Raw genomic sequence first — 24,426 nt, forward strand, 5'->3', positions numbered from 1 at the left:
AATCAGACTCGCCCCGCCCCGCCGAGGCGGGAGGGGCCCATAAGAGGGCGCTGCAGGGGCGCGCGCCGGCCCCGCGGCACCGGATTGGCTGCGCGCGGCGGGGCGGGAAGGGCGCGAAACGCGGCGCTCGGAGCGGCGCTGAGGCGGCCCCGGCGCTGAGGCGGCCCCGGTGCTGGGGTGGGAGCGGCCCCGAGGCGGCCCCGGTTGGGTCCTGGCGGCCGCACCGGCGCTGCCCCGCGCTCACCCGCGCTCCCTCCGCCCGTGCTAGGACGCTTCGCCTCGAACTGCCCGCAGGCCTCGCTGCAGGGCCCGGCCGACCCCGAGCTGCCGCCGCGGGAAGCTCAAGTGGTTTCTCTTTATTTCCAGGATTTGGGGCATTTGCTGCGGGGTCTCGCCTGTGCTGGCTCGTGTGGGTACGCCCAGGGTCCTTTGCATAAGCACGTTTGCCGTCTTCTCTACTTCGTGTGTTTTTCCGCCTAGCAAGCCCCTCTCCTTTGCCGTTTCGTGCTCTGCGCGTTTACTGAGCTCCTCCTGAAGGCTGCTGCTCTAAACCCTTTCTGGGCGCTCCTTTGGCTGCAAGACACTGGAGAGGTTTTAACTGTAAACATTCAGAGTAAGAACTCTGTACTGTAAAGTCTTGCTCAAGTAATAACAGCAACGTGTTCGATACCATTCTGCAGGTTAGAGCAGAGCCGTGCGGGAGGAAGCGTAGTCATGGGATGCAACAGAATTTTTTGCAGAAACAAAGCTGATTTTTTTTTTTTTTTTTTTTTTTTTTTTTTTTTTTCCCCCCTGTAGAGTATTTTTGGATGTGAAGGATGGACTTCTCAGTGATCACTGTTGGGCACGTACAAAATGTGCTTTCAGCTATGCAGAAGACCTTGGAGTGCCCAATATGGTATGCCGGGAAATAATATCAGTGTAGTTAATCTTTTGGAGATTTTGGGGGAATATGCTTTGTCAGTTCTATGGCTTACCAGAAAGCAAGGAGATTTGTGCTTAGGGCTAAACATACTGATGTTTTGTGGGGCTCAAATGAGAAAGTGCAAGAAAAAAAGCTTGTCTTTTGCTCTTATGTTCTTGTAAATTTTGCTTTTCTATTAGAACCTAAATGTGTCACTCCTCTATTCAGCGGGGGAAGAAAATGTATCTGATTGGATTAGAGTATTGTTTGTAGAGCAGTGGGGGGTTTTGTCCCTTTTGTTTCTGAAAGGTAAATGAGGTGTGTAGTTCTTTAGCGCAAACAAATGCTGAAATAGCAAAGGTTCTGGTTGCAGTCTGGCTCCCTAGTGTCTACAACTTCTGTGTTTTTGTTTTTCTTTCTGTAGTTTGGATGTGGTCCAAGAGCCTGTTTCAACAAAATGTGATCACATATTCTGCAGGTAGGATTGAAAACTTGCAGGTGCAATGCAATTTTTAGTTTCTATATATAATTTTTTTTTGGTTTTACAATTTTTAATTTCATATATACCGGTTTTAATTTCTATATATATTTCTTCAGTGCTAATCATGTATGTATACTGTGGTTTGGTAACTTCACGTGCAGCTACTTTAGGGGAAAAAGTCAATTCTGTAGAAAAGAGAACTGCAGCTTCACGAGTGTGTCAAAGGGGATCAATTAACTCACTGTAACACCAGAACAAGAATACATACTTGATTACTGCTAAGAGGTGAATGTGCATACTCAGTTTTAGGGAAAACAAAATCCTTCTTCTGTTACCATCACAAGTGTTCTTTTTTCTTAGGTTCTGCATGTTCAAACTTATCAGTAAAAAGAAAAAAGGTGTGGCAGAGTGTCCTCTGTGTAAGACTGAAGTTACCAAGAGGTGAGGAATGCATCTTTGTAAGGGGGCTGGAGGCTGAGATGTTTGAACTCTGGGGAAATGCTAACAATAGTTTTAAAATATATTAACCTAAGACTGAAATACAGAAGAAAAAGTGGTTATTAAATAAGCTGTCTATTTCTAAAGGAGTAAATGTACTCCCTTACCTCAATGTAAGCTGTTTTCCAGGTGATCACACCTCTCTTAACAAATGTCTGTGCTATGTCAGTGTTTAATTCTTGCGACTGATTTCTCTCTACTAAACCTCCAGGAGGAAAAATATGATAGTTCACTTTTGTGGTAGTTTTAATTCCCATAGAAATGGTTGTTTGAGGGAATTGTGTTGTTATTCCTTGGCAACAATTTCTCATTGTCTCATCTTCCACTTTGGAGTTTTACCCCTTTTTTTTTTGTTGTTGTTGTTCAGCCAAAATTCTAGAGGCATTTATAGTTAACCTGTTCATTTGTCTTAAAATGACTGAAGTACTGATGTTATTTCAGAAGTCTGAAAGAAAATTCCAGATTTAAGCAACTAATTGAAGGATTATTGGAGACTATCCGTGCTTTTGAGCTTGACACTGGAGTGAAGTGTAAGTGTTGTGAATGTATGCCCCCAGTCTTTTTTAAAATAAGGCTTTGGCATATCATGATTATTATAAGGTAACCCATTTACTGTGCAGTAATAAATACGGGAAGAATTATCAAAAGGTTTTTTTCTTCGACGTAGAAGCATAAGTTCCATTAAGTTTCCAAGATGTTCTCAGGAAAATCTCTTGAGCAGTTTTACTGTGTGTTTGATGACTCTGGCCAGTCTTATGTTCAGTTCCTGAAATACGGCTGAATGTTTATCAAATAATGTTTAATCTATAACTGTTAACAAAGGTCCTGCTTTTGATTATGCCCAGCCTTGTGGTTTTAATTTGTTAAACAGTCCCAGAGCCTGAATTAGCAGGTGATGTAGCAGTGTTTGTTAACTCAGATAGATCCTCAGGGAGTCCAAATTTGCCTTTTCTGGAACTCAGTGCCTTGTTAAGGGTGCTGGTAGGGTATTGGTAAGTCAGGCATGTGCCTGTTTATATTTTGGTAAACAAGACATTGTGGCTGGGGGCAGATGGTAGTGTTTCGTATATTGTGCTATAAAAACCAGACTTTATTTTTTAATTCTTTCTAACTTGCTCGGCCATTCTAAAGTCACTAGAATGAGATCCTGTTCTTGCTAGATTATCTAGCTAACCAAAATTGGTTGAGAAAACTAGTTGGCTTTTTACTTACTACTTGAAGAGTACTCAGAATGATCAGACTAGTAATTCAACAAGATTTCTTTCTTGGATAAACATGTTTTAGCTGTATATGCACTAAGCACATAGGGTCTACACAAGTCCATTTCATTACTGTATAATACTTGTCATACTCACTGTAAAAAAATTTGGGTTTTTTACCTAATAACTTTTTTAGTTTTAAAGAGTCATCGCTTTCCTAAAACATCCACGGAAGCCACTGCTCCTGAGTCCCTGTGTAAAGAAAGTTCTGTCATCCAAAGTAAGGGCTTCAGAAACAGGAGAAAAAGTGCTAAAGGGAATGGACAAGAAAACTGCACCTTGGTAACTGTTTTTTCCCATTTTATTTTTGTGGATTGTTTAAAATGTATTTGCAATGTGTATACATGCATATAAATAAAAGAGTGAAGTAGGAGATTTTGGGTTGATCTCAGGTTGCTCTTTGACTTGAGTAATATTCTGCACAAGGAGATCTATATATTTTTGTATTCTGGACTTACTTGAGAAAGATGTTTGACCTGAATTTGTACATAATATTGCCATAATACAGTCTGTTACTGAAACTAGGATTGAAAACTTGTTCAACCTGCTTGTTTCATAAGGCTGCCTTAAAATGTAGGGGTTTCATCTTTTTAGGGGTAAGATCATGACTATGTCTTAGGATTCATAAGGCATTACCCAGCTTGGGGTAATTGCTGTGTGTGTGACTGTCCATGGCATGTTGTTTCTGTTTTCATCTGCTTAATGCTGAGTAGAATGTTAGACAAAACAGAATGTAAGATCAAACTTGCAATGATTTGATCTGTTAAATGCATGACACGTTGCTTCTGTTGACACATTTCATTACTGATATCAAAATAATAAATTACTTGTACTGTATTGTGCATAGAAGCTACCAATGCATGTGAACTAAGTATTTATATCAGCCCCCTGCTAAAGTTTAAATAGCTATGGGGTTTTTTAATACACCACTGTTAAAAATAACTATTCATTTCTATTTTCCTGTCAGCAGGAGGCTAATGTGAATATTCAGCTCACAGAGACCAAAACGTGTGGTCCAAGAAACAAACCCCAGAAATGTGACTCTTCAAAGGGTATTTATATGGAGTTTGGTAAGATCTGTTGTGAATCCACACTAATTGATCTTGTGTACAATGCTTGCAAAGTAGTGAAAGGTGATTATGTTCATCATAATCATATGTATGATTATGTAGGTGATTATAAACACTAATTTCTCCTTAACAGCCAAAAGTTATGGACAATTCCCAGTTGGTTAATCAGAAGGGTTTTTTACATAATTTATTATATCATGGCAAATAACAGTGCTGTAGTGAACCCTTAAGCCTTGGTGTACAAGATCCAGAGAAGATGTTTACAGATGAGCAAAAAATTGTAGCTGTTACAGCTGAAGGTGGCTGCTGCTTTCTGAAGAATGCTAAGCCTTGTCGCCAGTGCTTGAGATGAGAGTGAAATCTATTTGAGAAATCAATATTTTATTGCTATTTATCCTAGCTTTTCAGAATTTTATTTTATCTGATGCTGACTGCTGTGAGAAACAAGACAGATACCATGCATAGCTTATTTTTTATCCTGTTCCTTGAAGGAATTGCTGCTTTTAACGGGTAGAGTTTGTTTCCTCACTTCTTTCCTTATTGCATGTGCCAGGATCAAAGGGTCTGAGGCAGACATTTGAATATATTTCTCCGACTTCCAGTTCAAAATTCTAAATACTAATAGTTGTTTTGTGTATAAATTTAGAAATCAGAAATTAACTTTCAGCTAATTAACTCTTAGTTACCAGTCACTGTATTTAAACACAATTTTATGCTGGAGTCATGTAGCTATGTATACATATAAATCATTATAATTAGGTAAAATACTTCACAATTGAACTTGATTTCATCTGCTAAAAGTTGAAAGCATCTAGCTCTAGAAAGGTCTAGGTATGTATGTGATGATAGGCACTGAATCTGGCAAGTCACCTTTCTCTGAATCATTCCAGCCAGAGTAACAGCTGATTTGTTTTCAGGCTCTGAATCATCTGAAGAGTTTTTTAAACAGGCAAGCAAAACTGGGTAAGTAAAGGTGAATAAGGAATTCATATTTTCTGAAGACAGTAGTTCAGTCTTCTCATTTCCTGTGTTCTAGTTTCTTAGCACAGGACTGATGTAATTCTTAAACTGACAAATGATTTTCAGCTTTGAGGGCATTAGGGTGGAATGGGTAGTTGAATTCCAGCAGTTTGCCATATTGCATGCTTTAGAACTGTTTTTTAAATGTTTTGTTGCTTATGTAGATCTTCTATAGAAAAGTAGATACTGTGCTTTAGAAAGTAATTATTAAATTCAGGGTTGCAAGAAAGGATATTTTAAAGAAATGGCCTGAAACTCTGAAGGGATCTAGTTTTGGTGAGTGTCAATCATGCAGCTTGACTTCTCCAGAAACTATTTCAGAGGGCAAAAAGGGAAAAATGAGTATCATCTTCTATTCAGTCTGTTGTGGCTTTATCTGTAATGAAATTAGATTTCTTTTCCCAACAGGTTTGAAGACAAAGCAGCAGATCAGATTTCTTCTCAAGAAAGGCTAGAAGAACTTGAGAGTGCTGAGAAAGGGAGTGAAAATTCTTGCAACGTGCAGCCTGACAAGCTGTGTGCTAAAGAAATAACACTACCAAATATCATAGGTATGTTGTTTTGGTGACAAAGACTTAAAACATGGATGTTCTATACACAGGAACAGAAAGGAAAAATAAGTGACTTGATCAAAGTACAAAACTAAATCTATTCTACATGAGCCATATTATAACTTACAGTACAAATGGAGAGCACTGGCTAATACATGTAAAAAATTAGAAGAACATGTAGTAAGATCTTTCTGCCTTTTCTAGAGGGAGATTTGTACAGTGTAATATTCTGGTTTGGGGGGAAAGAAGACTTCTTTTAAAACAAAGTAGCCATTAAGCCTGTTATTGTGCTTGTGTGTGTAAAATAGAGCTTAATAATTTATAATACCTATAAATCTGACAGGTAAAAGGGATTTCTCAAAGGAAGGCTTGAGCGAGAAAAGCACTCGGAGCATCACTGAATGTGCCAAACCTGACCAAGTGAATGTGACTGAATGCCAGAGTTCTGCTTTAAATGTTCTTGCTGTAGACCTACTCCCAGAGCAGCGTGACAGAATAGGTGCTGCCAGTCCCACAGTGAACGGGGACACATCATTCTTTAAGAACTCAGAAGAAATGGGTGGAAAGCAAACCCAGTGCAACAGTAAAAACCAAGAGTTTGATTCAGAAGATAGCTCAGAGGGCAGGCTGGATAAAAACAAGGAAATGGATGCTGATGTACAAAATGTGGAAGCTGTAGAGGCATATGAACCTGAGAATGACTCTTCCCATGACAAAGAGCTTCCTCTGGAGAAGCTACACCAGCCAGAGACACTTCACTCTGCCACCCTGAATAAAGTCTCCAAGAAGAGACTGAAGCGGAGCATTCAGAAAGTCAATGAATGGTTTTCAAAAAGCAATGAGATTCTGTCTTCCAGTTCTTCCCTGGATGAGTCTGCTGTATCAGCTGATGTTTCAGGTGAAGGAGATCTGTGTTTATCAGATAAAGAGTCCTGTATTTCAGAAAAGACTGACCCTATGGTAGATTCCATGGAAATTGCAGCAGTTGAAGGAAACAAGAGGTGGTCAAAAAAACAAACAGCAGATGACATCAAAGACAAAATATTTGGAAAAACATACAAGAGAGAGAGGAAATCAAATCCCCCTTCTGCCTTAAAAGACATTTTACCTACTACAAGAAAGGAAGATGTGGCTGCTGATAAGTGCCTGAATAATTTCAGCAAAGACAGACTCAAACGAAAAAGGAAGACTGCCTGTGTCCTGCAACCTGAGGATTTCATCAAGAAAAAAGATACAGAAGAAGCAGATGGGGGCCCTCAAAGTGTTAATTGCTGCCTTGGAGATGCTGAAAAGAAAAGATGTGATGAAAGTGTTGCTGTTAATGAGAGTCACCTTTCTCAGAATAGAGCAAATAATACACTAACAGAACTTGAAGAAGCAGGAGGATCCACATGGAAGAAAGCTACTGAGGAGGTCACTGGCAAGCACTGTGATGGGGAACTAGAAGTGTATAACTGTGATCAGAAAAGCACCAAAAAAAGAAGTTCTGCAGCAAAAAGATGCAGGCATTCTAGTAGAACTATGTGTGCTCTACAGTTAGTAGTGGATAGAAGCTCTGTTTTCCCTGATCCAGCTGAGCCACAGATTGATAGCTATCCAAGCAGTGGAGAGCCCAGGAAAGTCGATTCTGAGCAAAAGCAAGTCAGACGCAGCAGAAGGCTTCAGTTACTTACTGAGGAAATGACAAAAGAAACAAGAAAAGGACTAATGGGAGCAAGAAAGAGTAACAGTGATCATGGAAGGTGTGCCTCTGGAGGCCAAAGGAATGTGGTAACTGACTCTGCTGAATGCAAAGACCTGTGTGAGCCTCGAGATACGTTGAGTTACAAGCCAGCCACTAATTTGAAAGGAGGTGATCTGGAAGCAAATGAAATGCAGGTTAGTCTAAAGAATTTATCTGACACTGCAGAAACTGGGAAAAGTCTGTTCAGTCCTTCACGTCAGCCTTCAAACTGTGGTCCCACTGCACCTCACACAAGTTCTCAAGACAGAGAAATACAAGGTAGCCCTCTCCTCCTGCAACCTCCTTCAGTGACTGCTGTGCAAACTGCTTCTCACCAGACTGAAGAGACGACTGAATCACATACTGCCTTTCCCCAGGAGTGTGGGCATGATTCACAGAGTGTTCCAGGAGACTTCAAAACTGACAAGTTGCCAATGGCTAAAAATGTTTTGGAGTTGACTAAGGAGGCTGAAGACAGTGAATTAGACACGCAGTATCTGCGAAATATATTTAGGCATTCAAAGCGCTCATCCTTTAGCCTTTTTCAGACTCCCAGGCAGGCACATGCAGTGGAAGGTCCTGCTTCTGAAACTTTATCATGTGCTGCTCAGGGAGAAAATAAACATAGCAAACAATTACAACCAGAAAGCTTGCAAGAAGAGAAAACAGCTGCTCAAAGCTTGAGCAGGGTTTCTGAGCAAGAGAAGCTTAAGACCTGTGAGTCTGCCCATGTTGATTGTGTGTCTTCCTTTGTTGTCAGCACAGGAGAGCACAGGAATTATATTTCACAGGCTGCAGGGGAAGGGACTCTGGCAGCAGTGACAAGAACAGGGACTGCTCAGACTGAGGACAAAACCAGATTGCTACAAGAAGAGCAGGGCCATGAAAAGCCAGTGTCAACTGAGATAGGGATAGAAAGTGAGTTGAGACAGAATGCCATGAAAAATAGAAGCCAGAGTGATCAGAGTAACACAGAGAAGCATGATTCCAAAGAAATGGATTTAAACACAGGCCAGGAAACAGGCTTCAGTTCAGAAAGCAATCAAGCAGGAGAGACTGAAGTTGTTGATTGCAAAGGACCAACTCTACATTTTCAATCCAAATCAGTTATTTGTCCTGCAGCTTGTCAGCAAAGCCCTGCTGAATTCAGCTGTGTAGTCACTAGGACAAAAAGTAGCAAAAGAGAAAGAAAATGTGTAAAGGGGAATGAAGAACAAGCAGCCCAAACTGTTAGCACAGCAATGCCTGAGTGTTTAGCTGCAGAGGCTCTAGAAGAACCTCTTAGAGGGAACAGTGATCTTACAGGTTTGTCTGAAACTCCTGATGGCTTGCTGTGCTCTGATGTTGAAGAGAACACCAGCTTATGTGAAGCTGATAGGAAAGAGCAATCTGCAGTGTTTGTAAAAAGTGACAATGCCCTGGGAAAAGAACTGCACAATAGAAATGCAAGTTCTAAGCCAAGATCTCGAGGCATTCACAAGTCTCGAAGGCGAGTGCAGAAACTGCCATCTTCAGATGAAGAGTCCTGCGAGGATGAAGACTTACCATGCTTTCAGACGTTAATCTTCAGCAAATCAGCAAGCACACCTTTGCAGAGTGATAAACAAATGACATCTGTGGTAGAGTCTCCAGTGAGTCCCAACACGTTTCCTCACGGTGTGAGTAATGATGACAATGTTGTGCAGAAAGTGCCTGAAGCTGCCCAAAGTAACGTGTGTGTTTCACCAAGCCAGGAATCAGAATGCTCTGTCAACTTATTTTCTTCCCAGTCCAACATGTCTGAAGAATCAGTTAATGGAGCACAAGAGCTGAAGAAGCATTTACCAGAAGCTCATGTATCCAAACAAATGAGCAGTGTGAATGACAGTGAAGAGACTTTCCAAAATTGTGATGGAGGGCTGAAGAGAACTGAAGATGAATGCCAAGAAGACCCAGACATGGGAGCAAACCTAGGTACAAATCAAGATTTTTATCTCTGCAGCTGTGTTTATAATGTCCTTACACTGAGGTTTTTGGTGTTTGCATGGGAACTTTGTTCTGTGTTTATGGGGTGCTTGGTCTCCTAGAGGAATGTATCTACCTTAAACAATCAAACAAAAACCCTCAGTGGTTTGTTTCCTGAAAATTATGTTCTTCCAGTGTTCTTTGTTCAGAGCACAAATTAACAGACTGGGCATTAGAGGCTGACTGTCTAATGGGAATTTATTTTTGAGGGAAATGCTATTTCTCTTACTGCAATGTGGTACTTGCATCATCAGCAAAACTTCACAGCCTATCCAAGATTTTTCCCCAGATGAAATGTTTGATGAAATTGGCTGTAGGATTTTGTAGTGAATATTTTGACCTTTTTATGGCCTTTGTAAATGTTTAGGACTCTTCTATCACTGTTGAAACACAGAATTCTGTTTACTTTCTCATGTGTATGACATGGTATTCTTTGAAATGCTCACTTAAAGTAGATCTGTCCTTCTAACTTCAACATTTTCAAAACTTGTCACTTTAGAGTTACAGTTATTAGTTCTCTAAAACCCTCTGCATGGTAAGAGATAATGTTGGTTGGTTTGTAGTTTGGTGGGATTTTCTTTAACCCAAGGGGGTTTTTTTTTCCACCTTCTTCAAGGTGAAGCATCTGGATACGACAGCGAAATAAGTATTGTAGAAGATTCATGTGGACCACTCTCTCAGGGTGAAATCCTCACTACACAGGTGAGTTCATGCACTAAATGCTGGAAGCAGCTTACATTCTAGGAGATAAGCAAGCACATGAAAGCTGTGAAGTCAATACAGTGGAAAACTTCTTTCATCATAATTCTTTGTCACTACATTACTTCCAAAAGCATAATTAATGAAGAACTGTAGAGTTGCTTCTATGCCATTACTTTTCCAACTTTGCCTCACCTTACACTGCAATGGCCACAGCTTATGTGGTATTGGTTACAGGGCTTAATTGTGGGAGATGCTAATTAATGCATCTCCACACTTGGCCAGTGCTGGAAATGTCAGTCCCTATATTTAGAAGCTTTAATGATAGGAATTTATAAGGATTAGGTGATAAGGATTAGATTTGTTACAGTAGATATTTAGAAGCACAGAGACTTGTCTGCTATGTGTAAAGATTAAATCAAATAATTCCATATCAGAATAAATCAAATCATTCTATATTAGCATATTATAGATACAAGTCCCAGCAGGCAGTGTCTAATGAAAGGTGTGTCTAGCAGTGTATTTTTTGTCTGCTGTTAATACCCTGAATGCTGCTCAGGGGCCTGACTTTATGTATTGGGTGATTTGGGGTGGGGTTTCAGTTGAGGGTTAGGGGCTTGGGTTTTTTTGCTTTGCTTTGGATTTTTTTTTCTTTTGTCGTTTGTGACTTTAAGGTGAGTCTTATGCCAAATCTCTCTTCAGTATTACCAGCCCTATGGGTTTTATGTATGTCAAAGGAAAGTGAATTTAATTTCTGTGCTTTATGGGTGCTTCTGTTTACAGCATCAGTGTAAAATGTAATCAGCTGGCAGGGAATTGCTACCTAATGTATCTTCATGGATGGAGATACTGGGATGTCCCTGCTCTGAATGGATTAATGGCAGTATGGGTGGGGAATTTGGGGTTGTGGTGTGGTGATGGTTTTCTGTTTGTTTGGGGCTTTTTATGGGCTCAGTAACAAAGAGGCTCCACACGGTGCCAGTGCTGGAGCTACAAATGGAATATTCAGTTCTGTGGAAATTGCTTCATCATGTAAAGTAAAGGGCTTGGGTTTTTAAAAACATCCTTTGAAACCCTGAGCTGTTCTTATGAGGACCTGCCTATGGCATGTTTTTAATAATGTGATTTTTGAGGGGGAACATAAGGAAGAATATTACGAAATATTTTAGTCCTTTAAATGATCTTTGGGGCTTGTAGTAATGGTGGAAAATGAAGACTCAATTTAAAATTTAATAATGAATATCATGTATTGAACTACTAATGCAGTTTGGACAAAATTACTTTTAAGTGAATTTGTGGAGGAGTTGGGTTGTTTTCTTTTCTGAATGATTAAACCCTGAGACACTGAAACTGAAATAACATGACTGGCAAAACGTGTGTGTGGTTGGTTGGGTGGTTTTGCTTCTGATGTGAGGTGTGTGCACTATTTGTTCCAGTAAAAGCACCACGGTCACCTTTTGAACATGTGGCAAAAACTAATTCAAAACTTCTGCTATTTCTGATTTTCGAGTGTTTGTTAAAGAAATTCATCCTGAGTTTGCTAATGTTGGCATTCTTGTGCCTCCTTTGCAGCAAAAGAATGCTATGCAAAATAGCCTGAAAAAGCTTCAGCAGGAAATGGCTGTGCTTGAAGCAGTGCTAAAGCAGCATGGAAGTCAGAACTGTGAAGCTTTACCTGTCCATAGGGAACCGCCACATGCTGGTACTGAAGGAACATTTGAAATGGATCAAATGAGAGAAGGAAAAAGGTCAATGGTTTTGTTTGGAGTTTGGGGGCTTTTATGTTTATTTCTAAATTTTTATTTTAAAAAAATCTTGAAATATCTCTGAGCTTCTGAGAAATTACAGGAGATTCACTGTTGCTACATTTCTCTTATATTTAGAGTGAAAAAGGTATTAAAATCAATTTCCCTCTCTCAAGGTCTCCAGAATTGTTGCTTCCATCTTCTAAATCATCTTCAACACAGAGATCAGATCTGGAGAAAGGCCTTGAGTGTGACAGTGTTCTAAAGAATGAAAGTCCCTCTGAAAAGACAAAACCTGTGCAGGAAGCAGTGCAAGAATACAGGCAGTGTCAGCTTGAAGCAGGTAACATTTAAGAGAAACCCAGTGCATTTTTATTTCTGGTGGTTTTCTCCTGTTCTCTTCATGTTATTATACATCAGCAAGGTACAACTTTTTCCTGTAAATCAAGGATTTTGATTTATATGTTCCTGGTCATTTTAAAAAGGTGTTACTGCTTTGTTTGGTAGCCCAGCTGTATGGCTGCCCATCAAATGCAGTGTGACAGCATTTTGACAGTTTTAGGAGTTTTTCTGTCTCACTTCTAAATTCAGACGCTTTGACAAATACACTGCTGAAAGTTTCACAGGTGTTCTAGTGTCTTGCCAATAGATCAGGAAAAAGTAATGATAGAGGCAAAGATGAAGTGATAAACATATAAGGAGAGGAAGTAACTGCAGAATTTAAACCTAAAAGAGAGAGCAACACCCTTCTACCATGGCTACAAGAAAGAGATGCAATTTTCTCAAGGGGTAATTTCTCTTTTCCTTCAGAAAATGCAGAGGAGCAGAAATCTGGGACCAGGCAAAACAGCACATCTGTCTCATCAGATCTTTTTGGAAATGTGACCCAGAGTCCAAATAACTCTTCCTCTTCTGTAGGGCTTTTTACCCCTCAAACTGCAGAAGCCACAGATGAGCCTGTCATACCTCAGAACACTGATAAAAGCTGTGGCCCAGGACACAAATTGAAGAAACGTGTTTGTTTTCCTGCACCTGTTCTGGACAATGTAACTGGGAAAGAAAATGCTACAAGTCCAGTTGTGACTAAGAGGAAGGAGATGTCAATTGTGGCATCAGGTCTGAATCACAGTGAGCTTGTAAGTAAATTCCAGAATTTTGAGATCACTAGTTAAGTGATTCCTGATTACCGCTATAGTCCTCAATAGAGAGATCTCTAAGTATAATAAAACAAATCTTGTAAGAATTGCAGGTGAGTAATGCAGCAACTTAAGTCAAACTTTATCATTCCTAAGACTGTGAGAATGCTGCCTGTAATGGCACTGTTAAGCTTAGTGAAGTTTGAACTTTTTAAATGATCCCTGATGTCTGGGGGGGAAAACACATGATTCCAAAACCAGAGGACTTCTAGAAAGGCAAGGGGGTGGGGAGGGGCTGTGTGGGTGTTTGGTTCAGTTAGTGTTTCCAGGTGATGCTGCTTCACCCAAATTCTGATCCATAGTGAGCATTTCTGTAAGTAATAATTCTGAGTTGCTGATAACCTGTTTTTGCACTCAGCTTCCAGAAGAATTTGGCTTTTGGGTTATAAAACACAAACCAAGAGCTCTGCTTTACTTTAGTTTGTTGAATGGTGCCAAACCTGACTTAAGGAAATGTACATTAGGTGTGCCAACACAAAAAACTGTTACTTTAAAGTAACTGTCCTGTGACATTATGCTCCTACAAACTGGGGCTGCTGGGGGGGTTTAAAACTGTTGCTAACTGTTAATTTTCTTAACTGCTTTTCAGTTGGTGGTCCAGAAGTTTGTGAAAAAAACTCAGAGCACTTTATCTAATCACATTACCGAAGGAACAACCCATGTCATAATGAAAACAGGTTTGTTGGGAGCTATGGGACCAAATCCTGTATTGACAGACCATATAGAATTTTACCTTTAGTCTAACCAACAAGCAGACAGGTCAGCAATAAATTTCAGTAAGTTTGAGGAAAAGGTACTGATTGTTTTCTCCATTGTAAGTTTTTTGTTGAAGCTTGTGAATCTTTCTGTTTCACAGAATCAGTGTGAGGGCGTGTTTTTCCTTGTATAATTCAAGGTTAATGTTACTTCGTATTTGTTTCTCCAGCTGCTTGGTCATAACTTCCAGGTGTTTACAGCACACTAATGTGAAGTAGCTCAGAACCAACCAAAAGAAAACAAAGATAGTTCCCAAAGAAATCGTGCTTTTTCTTGCCTCTTATCTTTATTGAATAATTTTTAAGAGGGTTCACAAGTGGTACAAGTGATTCGTTTCTGCTCATTTCCTTCAGTTTAGTAGGATCACGACCCTGGATTGTTGGAACCTTTGTATAGTTTTGATATTTTGCTGCTGCACTTTGCAAAAAATGTTTGCTTTTACATACAAATAACCTGACCTGTGGTGTTTTGCTAATGGCAAAACTAAAAGAGCTCTTACTCTTGTTTGCCCTGCAGATGAGGAGCTGGTGTGTGAACGGACACTGAAGTACTTCCTGGGCATTGCAGGAGGAAAATGGGTAGTTAGTTATCAGTGTATGTGTAACTTGTTCTGGAGCTAAATGGTCTTTGCCCTTCTACCATGAATGCAGTCTTCACTTGTTACAGGAAAGAAAAAGGATCTCTTCATGTCTTGCCATCTGATGTTTTGCAATGTTTCTTCTAAATACTTTGTGGTTTTTAATTTTACTTTCTTTTAAACAACAGCATCAAGCTGCTTACTCTTGTGAATACTTTTTCTGCTTTCAGATAGCCACACTGGATTGCTCCCCACTGTGGCAAAACCCTTTTGTCCCTCTTAATTTAAATCTTTGCCAAGTATGGCATCAATTAGTGTAAAATTAGTATTATTTATAAAAGGTAAAAAAGTTCTTTAAGTTCTTTCAGTGTTATACTGTACTCCTTTAGTACAAATACCTTCAATTTATTATAGCAATGAAGTCAGACTAGTGGTAGTGGAAGAACCATTTTGCTGGATAAAATGACTTTTCTTGTTCTGATCTTTTTATTTAGGGATAATTCAGTCTTTTAAAGAAAGAAGGATACTGGATGAGGTAGGTCTTTTATGTTGAGTGAGCTGTCAAATGGTTAAGTAATGCTGTTACATGATGGACTTATCAGTTACCTCAGATATTGTCTAAACATTCAATATGTAATTTTAGCTCTGAAACCTGGGATTCTAATTTTACCAAATGCTAGGACCAAAAGCCACACTTAGGCTATATGTGTTCATTGGCATTGAAGACATAATGAGTCCCTATTGTTTTTTTAATAGGTTATAGATGTATTTTTTAGTATTTCTACTGGTATTAATAGATTATATCATAGAGCAAAAGATCTATTCTTTGCTTAAGGAAATAATGTTATGTACAGATAATTTCTATCAAATAAGACTTTATTGATAAGACAATTATAGTCTTTGGAGTGTGCTGCTTCTTGAATTTAGTTTGCTAGACTACTATACAGGTTGACTATAATTTATTTCTTTAAAAATTGCCTGGTGCTGCAGGAGTTTCATTACTCCAGCATTTCTTTTGCAAAGCCTTTTAATTCATGTTCTGAACACACTCATAGATTTTCAGTTCTGAAATCTGCCATCTTCCTGTTTTGATGCAGAACTTTGACAGGAAAGTGTTCTCTCGCTTCTGATTCCTTGCTTATGTTATGTTCCAGGAGAACTTTGAAGTTCGAGGAGATGTAATCAATGGGCGGAACCACCAAGGTCCTAAGAGGGCCAGACAGGCTCTGACTGAAAAGGTACAAATGGGATGCAAACTCTGTCCTGCTCCGTTTCAGATACGTGGCTGTGCTGGCTGAGTGTCTGGAATGCCTTCCAATTTCTCTGCTCTTCTGTATACAGAGTTGTACAAATGAAGCATTTTTGTACATGAAAGGTGAGCTCTGTCAGCAGCAGAGCAGATATTCTGAAGTGACTCACTAAGCTTGGAGTGGGTGCTATCTTTTTATAACGTACAGTTAGTGGTCTTTAATATTCTTTTGGTTTGGAGGTTACAAAGAGCTTTGGATGTGCTTTGTGAAATAGGTAACTTGATGACAAGCCCTGGAAGTGCATTGAAAACAGCATATTAAGCATTGTCCTTTAAAAACCCCACATGAACTTTAACATGTTCCTTGCTTTTCAGATCTTTAAAGACTTTGAGATCTGTTGCTATGGACCTGTCACTGATATGACTACAGGTGTGTCATTTTAGTGGAGTTGGATGAATAGTTAACATAAAAATACCTTGAGCTGTGCATTCACCAGAATTTTACATTTGACCTCTTCTTGGGTAACTTTTTAGCTCTTCTCCTCTGGAAGTTTTAAAATACCTACAGGGGGTAAAGTGTAGGTAAAAAACTTTATCCACTTGTATCTCCAAATGGAGTGGAAATTGTGTTCTTTTTTCTTTGGATGTCCTCAGACACCCCCCAGCAATTTTGCATTTCAAACTAGGCCTTTTATCTAGTTTATCTCTGATTCTCTAGTGCTGAAGGAAAAGCATTAATGTCATGCTGTCTGGTAGTTGTGATCCATACTCTTGAGCACTTGTATTTGAGCATTTTTTCTTCTGTCTTAGTAAGCAGCTCCTAAGCATCCTTTTTCTAGCAGTTGACACATCCTTGTCTGTCTATAGGAGCAGGTGTTAAAAGCAAAACACAACTAAGCCAGTAGTTAGTATAAAAAGAAAAAGCTGTTCAGGAGAGCTTCATTTTTTTACTTTTAAGATTTAATAAAGTGTGTTACATGTTTTGAAAATTTAAGCTATAATTTCCCTGCTTAAAATACTTGTACTTGACTTCCCATTTTTGTGGTTAATTCAGCAGGTACTTTCTGATTTGTCCAATATAACTTTATTTTTGACTGGGTGAAATATGCTCACATCTCTTGACATTTACAGTAATTGCTGTAAATGGATGCAATGGATGCTGTAAAAGGATGCAGTGCTTTCACCTGCTGCAGTGATCCTCAATTGTGGCTCTTATACTTGAGAGACTTAATCTTCTTCACTACCAATTCAACAAATTGGTGGAAATTAAGTACTTTGGCTACTTTTGTTAATGAGAGATAATCACAGTTCTAACTTCTGACTTTTGGTTTTCATTTCATGTCTTGCATCCTTATGGTAAGAGGAAATAAATTGTGACTTTAAGTTTTGGGCATGTGTTCCATTGCTTTTTTTAGGGTTTTGTTTTGGGCAGACCTGACTAGGGGATGAGGGAGGAGGGAGTTGATGTTCCCTAGCAGGCTTGAAAGTGAAAGGACTTATTTTCTACCGAGGCTAACATCTCTTTCAAATTATGGTGGTTTGTGAATGGAACAAACACAGGAGGGCTTTGGGAGTAGTGTCAGCTTCAATGTGATCTAAAACACTGAAGTAACTGACTGTTCATCTGATTTCTTCAGAACATCTGGAGTGGATGGTGGAGCTGTGTGGTGCCTCTGTGGTGAAGCAGCCTGATCTGTTCACACACACAGCAGTAAGTGTTGATGAATGTTACCCTCCCATAGTTTTGAGAGCTGTCTGTGCAGCCTGGCAGTGTCCCTTGGTTCTAGGCCTGGCCAACCTTCCCTAGAAGACAGGCCCCCTTGTAGTGGAGAAATGATTGAGGTTGACCAGATAACTAATTTGTCTTGAAATTAGCACTGAGCCTCCCTTTCCAGCACAGAAAGCCTTTTAGTGCCTGAATGTAGTGACAGCATTTCTGGAGAGAAATCACAGAAGAATCTTAGGAACGAATGTCTTTCTCCCTCTATACTTCTTAAATTCCTCTCTGAAGTGATGCTCTGCAGCAGAGTTAGCCTAGTTATTGCTCTCTGTAGATAGATATGAGAATGAGAATTATGTAAGGACAGACAACAATAGCATTTTTGTTTTTTAATCTTAAATTCCTAGAATTCTACTGCTGTTGTGGTTGTGCAGCCAGATGCCTGGAAGGAAAACACGGATTATAGAGGTAAAGCAACCCTGTCATGAGCTGCTTTCTGGTACACATTGAGTGTCTTTATCACATTTGTCCTTTTAATAGCTAAATATCAGAGGTTTGTAGAGGAATCAAAATTCTACTGCATCTGGAGATGGAAGTATGTCTTGAAAGAAAAACCTAGAAGGACAAAGTGTATTGTCTAAAGAATCAGCAGTAGAGTCTTAAAAGTTACTCTGGCAGATGAAACCTATTGCCTCAGTTGTCCTCTGTGTATCATCAGCTTTACAGAAACTTTTCTAATTGAGTAGTTTTTAAAAGGTGGGGAAAGGTGTCCTTGGAGGACTAGTAAGATCTAGGAGAAAGCCTCAGATGGAACATGATTCCCTTGGTCTGGAAAAGTTGTGTTAAAAAGCTTTAACAGATACAGTTTTGTATTTTTTTTCTTTTAAGCAAAATGCTTGGGAGAAACCTTGAGACTTTGAAAGTGCAAGTGATCCAGACTGCCTCAGAGAGAGTGGGGTTCCCCAATGAATGGGAGCTAGTTAGTCTACAGTGAAATCCAACAGAACTGGGGAGCAGGACAATGATGTAAAAAACCCAGCTGTTTCCATGGCACTGGAAAAATGAGAAAATGAAAAGATCCTGGAATGAGGAATAACTGAAAGCACTTCAGTAATTTTCTGTTGCTTCTGTCTTAATGAGACTCATTGCTTGCCACATACTCAGTATGTCTGGGCAGACAGGAACCTAAGCTCCATCACTGAGATCCTAAATTAAAAGATAACAACTGCATTCTTTGCTTTTAGTGTTTATGTTGTGTTCACTGCTGCCTGCCTGGCCAGTTGCCAAACAGCTCCTCTTTGGAGCAGCAGTATTAGCTGCCCTGCTAAAGGGAATGGTAGTGCCACATCACTGCTTTTAGACTGGTTTTTATCAAGGCTTTTTAAATGTCACAGATAAAGCAAACAGCTTATTCTGAAAGACATCAGTTGACTCACCTTAAGCTTGTTTGGACTCCTTGATAACAGCTGTATCATTTGTGTCTTGCAGCAATCCACCAGCAGAACAACGTTGCCGTGGTAACTCGGGAATGGGTCTTGGACAGTGTGGCTTGCTATGAGTGCCAGGAGTTCGGTGCTTACCTCATGTCCTAAGGGTGAACAGCAAGTTCTTATTGATAAAATTACTTAAACAACATTGCCATCTCAAGATGGAATTACCCACTGTTCTTTAAAGCTTTACATTAACTTAAAGAACTAGGAAATTATAGATGTTAAACAAATTTTAAAAGTTAGAAGATGTAGTGTATGGCCTTCTCAGAGGAGTGGCAATATATTATTTGCTACTGCAGCCAGTTCCTGTTTAGTTACTTGAGGACATTTTGAAGATAGTCATTTAAAAGAGGAATATTTGGCTCAGGGCTTGAATTAAAACAGACCAGCACTCTGGAGTAACCTTCATATTTTCATTTTGCTTAAATGCAAACCCTGAATACTATTTTGTGATTATTAATGCATCAGCCTTGGCTGTTGATGGATTATGGTGGTGTTGAAAACTCTACATACAGCTTTCCTGTTGTGTATCAAAGTGCCAACTCACCCTAACCAGAAACACTATCCACAGCTATGGTCCCCAGAAAGGCAGTGGTTGAGTCCAAGCAGAAGGCAAGCCTTAAAACCAGGAACCTGTACCAGTGTTGTCAGTCTGATTTCTGACAAGTGTGTGTGGCACTGTGAGAGGATAATGAATAGATGCATTTTAGTATCTCAGTGACCCATCATAAGCCCAATAAGAATCTGCTCCTAATAGTCTCTGCTTGCAAAATGAGGCTGCAAAGAAATTGGGTTTTTATGAAAGAAAATACCTTGCTTGTCTCTGTTGCCAAGCAATTCAACTTGATACCTAATTTTGTAGTTAGAGAGCAGAAAGAGAATCTGGTCTCATGAACTGGGTACTTTAAAAATGTAGCTAAGTTCAGAAAATTCTTTTGTGATAAGATGCTGCTGTCTTGGAAAGTTTAAGAAAGTCTGTTTATATATATTTGAATGCACAAAGGAAATAAAATTATTTTGGCAAGTATTTTACCTAATTGTTTCACTTTTCTTATGTGAACCAGTCCCTCGGTCTCTGCATTGAGGCATATGTGGAAAAAATACCTAAGTGCAACCTCCTGAAATGGGGAAGGAAGTGGAGACTTACTAGAGAGAGTAAAAAATGTAAATGAGAACTTCAGAGATGCAGTCAGAATTGCAACTGCTGTCAACCTGAGGAGTGAATGTGTTATCAGCTGCCCTGCAGCTGCCAAGTGCAGGTCGGCTGATCAAGCATTGCTGCTGGCAGTGGGAGTGCTGGAAGCACTTGCTCAGCTGACACACACGCTGCTGTTTCCTTCTATGTGACAATATTCCATAACTACCAGGCCATTCAACACAGCCTCACTTTCAGCCTGGTGCTCCTCTTATCTCTACAGCCCATGCTGGCAGTGGGTATTTTATAATCTACATTTCAAAGGATAGCTGGAGGCAACGACTAAATACTGCCTGTTAGAGGCAAGGAAAAGGCCAAGCAAAACTGTTTTGCTTTGGCCATTGTGGAATTGTCCCCCAGATCTTGATGCAAAGGCTCTTTCGGTCAGGTGCGAGCTCCAGCTGGATAATTGTCTACGGAATGACACCCACGGTGCTGCCATTCCTCCTTGGAGGTGACTGGATCTGTGGAAACTGTTTCTTGAAAGTGTTATTTATCTGTGAGCTTTTGTAGTGATGTCCATCTCGTGTAAGATTTGAATGGAGTGAAATGACTACAAAACAGACAGCTAAAGCCAAGATATGCTTCCAGAGGAGTAGGCAGTGTAAAGGGAGCTGATGAGGCCTCCATCGTGGAATCCATATGGATTTTCTAGTCAGATTTCCAGCTTTGGTAATAAAGCCCCAGCACCTGGAGATTCAGAGCACTCTGTGGGTCGTTCTGTATGTCCGGATCAAGCTCCAAGTCGTCTTCCCTGTTTGTTCATATGCCAGAGTAGGTTTGTGATAGTTTGCAGGGTAGGAAACCTGAGGTGAATGCAGTTTTCAGGCGTGGCTGGGCTGCACACTGCCCTCAGCAGCGTGTGCTTTCGATCCTATTCACTGCGAGGAAGGAGGGAGGAAACACAGGAGAGGTTGGTGCTGCTGGAGCTTTGCCTGAGGCTTTGCCATCAGATAAGTACCACGTTTGTACTTAAAACTCTCTGGGTTTGCAACTCTACAGCAGCTTTTCTCGATGCAGCTGCATCAGGGTGAAATTGAAGAAGCCTGAGTTCTGCTGCAGTTTGATGCAGTAGCTGGGGTCCCGCTGCAGGGGGAAGGTGGTGGACACGGAGTTCGGACGCCGCCTTTCCTGACCTCCTGCTCGGGCCGTGCTCCCTCTGGCTCACGGCTCACAGTGAGCTGTGCCCAAGTTTTCAAAGCTACCCAAGGGGCCAGGACGTTGAATTCTTTCCTTCCCCTTCTCTCTAAGCTATTAATTGCTAAACTAATTTCTAAAGCAACGGAGGGGAATCTGCTACTTTGGGGAAACAAAGTGATAGGAAAGATGTGTGCTAATGTCTTTACAAACAATTCCATGGGTGCGGGGGTGGGTGTTAATGCCTTTGAGCTGGGTCTTAATGTCCCTACCCACTCCGAGCCGCAGGTTTGTTACAGAGCCCGGACAGTTTGACTCCTGACACAGACACGTGGGTCTGCACAAGGCTGAGTTGCTGACCTTTGGGGGGAAATGACAGGTTCAAGGGGGGATACGGGGCAGGCGGTTCGGGAAGGCTGCACCTTCCTGCTACCTCAGCCGATGGGGAAAGGAGGAGGGCGGGAGTTTGGGATAAAAGGGAGACCGAGAGAGAGAGAGAGAGAGAGAGAGAGAAAACCCCGCGGGCGTGTGCCCCAGTGGCCTCTCTCCCTTTATCCGAATAGAGCTGCAGGACTCCTCTGTCTCCTTTGTGGACATTGACTTTTCATGGCGGGATTTTTGCGGACTCGAGTGCACCCTGAGCTGATGACGGCGAGGCTGCCTTTGTCCCGCAGCCACTGCTGGTGGGAGCCCCCAGCACCTGATCCTCGCCAGCACGCTTTGCCTGGTGCCTGGCTGGGCCATGCCCATCTTCTGTTGTCCTTTACTTCGCCAAGCCTTCAGCTGTGCAGAGTAACAATCACAGCTGTACCACCAGGCAGGCTCTTCAGCAATATTTCTGCTGGATCTCATCTGCTGTAGCATGTGAGTTCTGGCACAGCCCAAAGCTTTGGAGATGTTCCAGGGCTCTGTTTCTGCCTTCTCACCAGCACAAATGAGTTGAAGTATTGCTGTGGGGCTACCAGATACTGTTAATAGGGAGGCAGAAGCTGTCCACAACTTTTTTCTAGTGTGCATTGATTAGGCATAACTTTGTCTTGCATTCTTATCGCCTGTAATGATGTGGAGGTCAGCAGCCTGTTCCCCGTTCAGATTGTCCTTTACATTTTGCTGCTGAGCGTTGACAGAGTTCACTCAGGTTGCAGTTGTGCTGTTGGGATAAATTTGTAACTGATTTTGGTTCATAACTGTTGTGAAGGCTGCAGACTGAAGCAACAGGGAGAAGCTGAGGGAGTAATTAAACAGCGAAGTAAAAATAATTTGATAGTTAATAGCCCTTTGGCAATATTGAATTTTGTCAGCAGGACTCTAGTGCTTCTCAAGGGGAGTTTCTGACCTTTAAAAGGACAAACAGTAGGCTTTCTCCTGGACCGTGGTGGAGCACATCTGTATCTAAAATGTTTGAGCAGTGCCTCTGCTGCCTTTCTCCTTGCTCTACGCAACACTGAACCATATTGTTGCTTCTCTTTTGCCCTCCTTGGTCCAGTTCCTTGCTCAGAACTCTCAAACTTGCAGCCACAGCTGCTGCTACTGGAAACACCTGCAAGGCACGCTGAAGACAGATGTGCTGGAAGGATCCACGTGCTAGAAATGCCAGTTGGGTTTACCTAGCCTGAAAAAGGATAAAGCAGTAGGGGGTGGGGGATAATTGAGAGTCTTTAATACAGCTGCCAAATTATGTGAGTTTTTAATACAACCTGAATATGCAGGATGGTACCAGCACACTTCTTCCCACTCTGCATCCTGATTTGTAGACTCAGTGCACAAGGTAAACATGGTTGTGGTGGTCGTTTGCCAGGAAACACCCTTTACATTCCTAACAGGTTATGGACAGCAGCTTTGCTCAAAAGGAGGTGGGAGGGGGCTTGGTCTCTATGCTGTAATGGAGAGATTTTAAACACATCTACTCATCATTATGCATTGTAAATGAGCTGCTTTGAGGCTTGCTCTAAATGTTAAAGTGGCAAATCCATTTATCATGTAGGAGGCAAAGACAGAAAACAGCAGCTGGGATTCCCACAGCAGGCTCTCTTTCCTACTTAGGGATTTGCTGGGGAAGCTCTTTAGGCTCCACTCCCTGCTGTGACACTTCACAGGCCATTATGGTTTGAAAGGGGACTTTCAAGGTGCAAAAGTGCATCTTTAATTTATTGAAACTCAACTCTCCTACCTCTATCAGCGTTGTGTGGTTGGGGTCTTTCTCTACACAGCCCCACAGCGGAGCAGAGATTCTTGAGACTTCTGTCATTTATAGAGTGCCTGAGCTGTTTCTGGCCTGGCACTGGTGCAAGCTGACTAAAGGATCAGGATGCTGGCAGGTGAGTTGAGCTGGCACTGCCCAGATTGTGAGGGTCAGCCATCCAGCAGTCCCAGTAAATGCTGGGATTGCTGGATAAACTGCTTTACAGGTGGGATTGATCACTCTCTCCTGATTGAGGTTAGGTACTACTGCCCCTGCTTTATAGGTTCTGTTGTTTCTGTAGGATTGTTTTCATCCTGGTTCTGGTGTCAGTTTTATTTTGCTGATGTTATGAATAAAAATCTGTGCATAATCTATAATGATCCCTCTTGGTAGGAAATGCCCCTGAACTCACCTGGCTCACAGGACAGAGGGTGTGATCTGAGGCCAAGTGGCAAAGCTGCCACCCAGCTCCTTATTAAGCCTCAGTTGAGATTGAAAAAGCATCAATTCTTATTTGCTTGTTTATTTAATGCAAAGAGCACTTCTGCAGAGCAGTTCCTTGTTCTGCTGTGAAGCAAAGGCATTCCAAACCCATCAGGCTCTGAGCCTTTAATGTTGAGAATGCTGGTAAGATTTGGACAGCAACAGGTACTTATCTTCAGAGGCACCTGAGGGGAGGGCATGTTCGACGGGCTGTGGCTTATTCATGTGTCAAGTGCTGCTGTAACGTCTAATTAAAAAAAAAAAAAAAGCTATTGGGAGGTGATTTAGTGTAAAGTTCAGATTTTCAGCAGAACACAAAGTCCTTTTCCCTAAAGCAGGACGTGACACAATCATACCTTCAGATCAGCAGCCAGGCTCTCTCTTCCTCATTGTTCACTACCTCCCCTGCTAAATCCCTGCAGCACTCAGCCTTTTGGAGAGGTTGGAGGCCCGAGCAGAATTCAAGGCAGTCATCTGTCTTGACATG

The 24,426-nt window shown here is 41.1% G+C and overlaps 1 protein-coding gene across 5 annotated transcripts; it reads left to right on the top strand.

Annotated features, from left to right (window-relative positions):
* Window positions 1-148: 148 nt before the first annotated feature.
* BRCA1 (BRCA1 DNA repair associated) lies at window positions 149-19,969 on the top strand. 5 transcript variants are annotated; one of them, XM_048316176.1, is made up of 22 exons: window positions 149-413; window positions 799-898; window positions 1,329-1,382; window positions 1,746-1,826; window positions 2,325-2,413; window positions 3,279-3,424; window positions 4,110-4,212; window positions 5,130-5,175; window positions 5,641-5,783; window positions 6,127-9,459; window positions 10,127-10,212; window positions 11,782-11,957; window positions 12,131-12,297; window positions 12,765-13,090; window positions 13,740-13,827; window positions 14,423-14,500; window positions 14,978-15,018; window positions 15,638-15,721; window positions 16,108-16,162; window positions 17,370-17,443; window positions 17,860-17,920; window positions 18,941-19,969. In XM_048316176.1, exons 2-22 carry the CDS (start codon window positions 819-821, stop codon window positions 19,042-19,044), a joined length of 5,415 nt encoding a protein of 1,804 aa, XP_048172133.1. In that variant the 5' UTR covers window positions 149-413; window positions 799-818; the 3' UTR covers window positions 19,045-19,969. The 5 variants fall into 5 exon arrangements, with proteins under 5 accessions (XP_048172133.1, XP_048172136.1, XP_048172142.1 ...); XM_048316179.1 differs by having other exon boundaries at window positions 149-409; XM_048316185.1 differs by lacking the exon at window positions 149-413 and adding an exon at window positions 658-680.
* Window positions 19,970-24,426: the final 4,457 nt, after the last annotated feature.

Source organism: Corvus hawaiiensis, chromosome 1, assembly GCF_020740725.1.
Source record: "Corvus hawaiiensis isolate bCorHaw1 chromosome 1, bCorHaw1.pri.cur, whole genome shotgun sequence".
Lineage (NCBI taxonomy): Eukaryota > Metazoa > Chordata > Aves > Passeriformes > Corvidae > Corvus > Corvus hawaiiensis.

Excerpts from the sequence above, each read along its gene's own strand:
- BRCA1 (XM_048316176.1), top strand. The coding sequence starts at position 819 with ATGGACTTCTCAGTGATCACTGTTGGGCACGTACAAAATGTGCTTTCA. Across the intron at positions 899-1,328 it reads ACCTTGGAGTGCCCAATATG|TTTGGATGTGGTCCAAGAGC; the intron begins GTATGCCGGGAA and ends TTCTTTCTGTAG. Across the intron at positions 12,298-12,764 it reads GCAGTGTCAGCTTGAAGCAG|AAAATGCAGAGGAGCAGAAA; the intron begins GTAACATTTAAG and ends CTTTTCCTTCAG.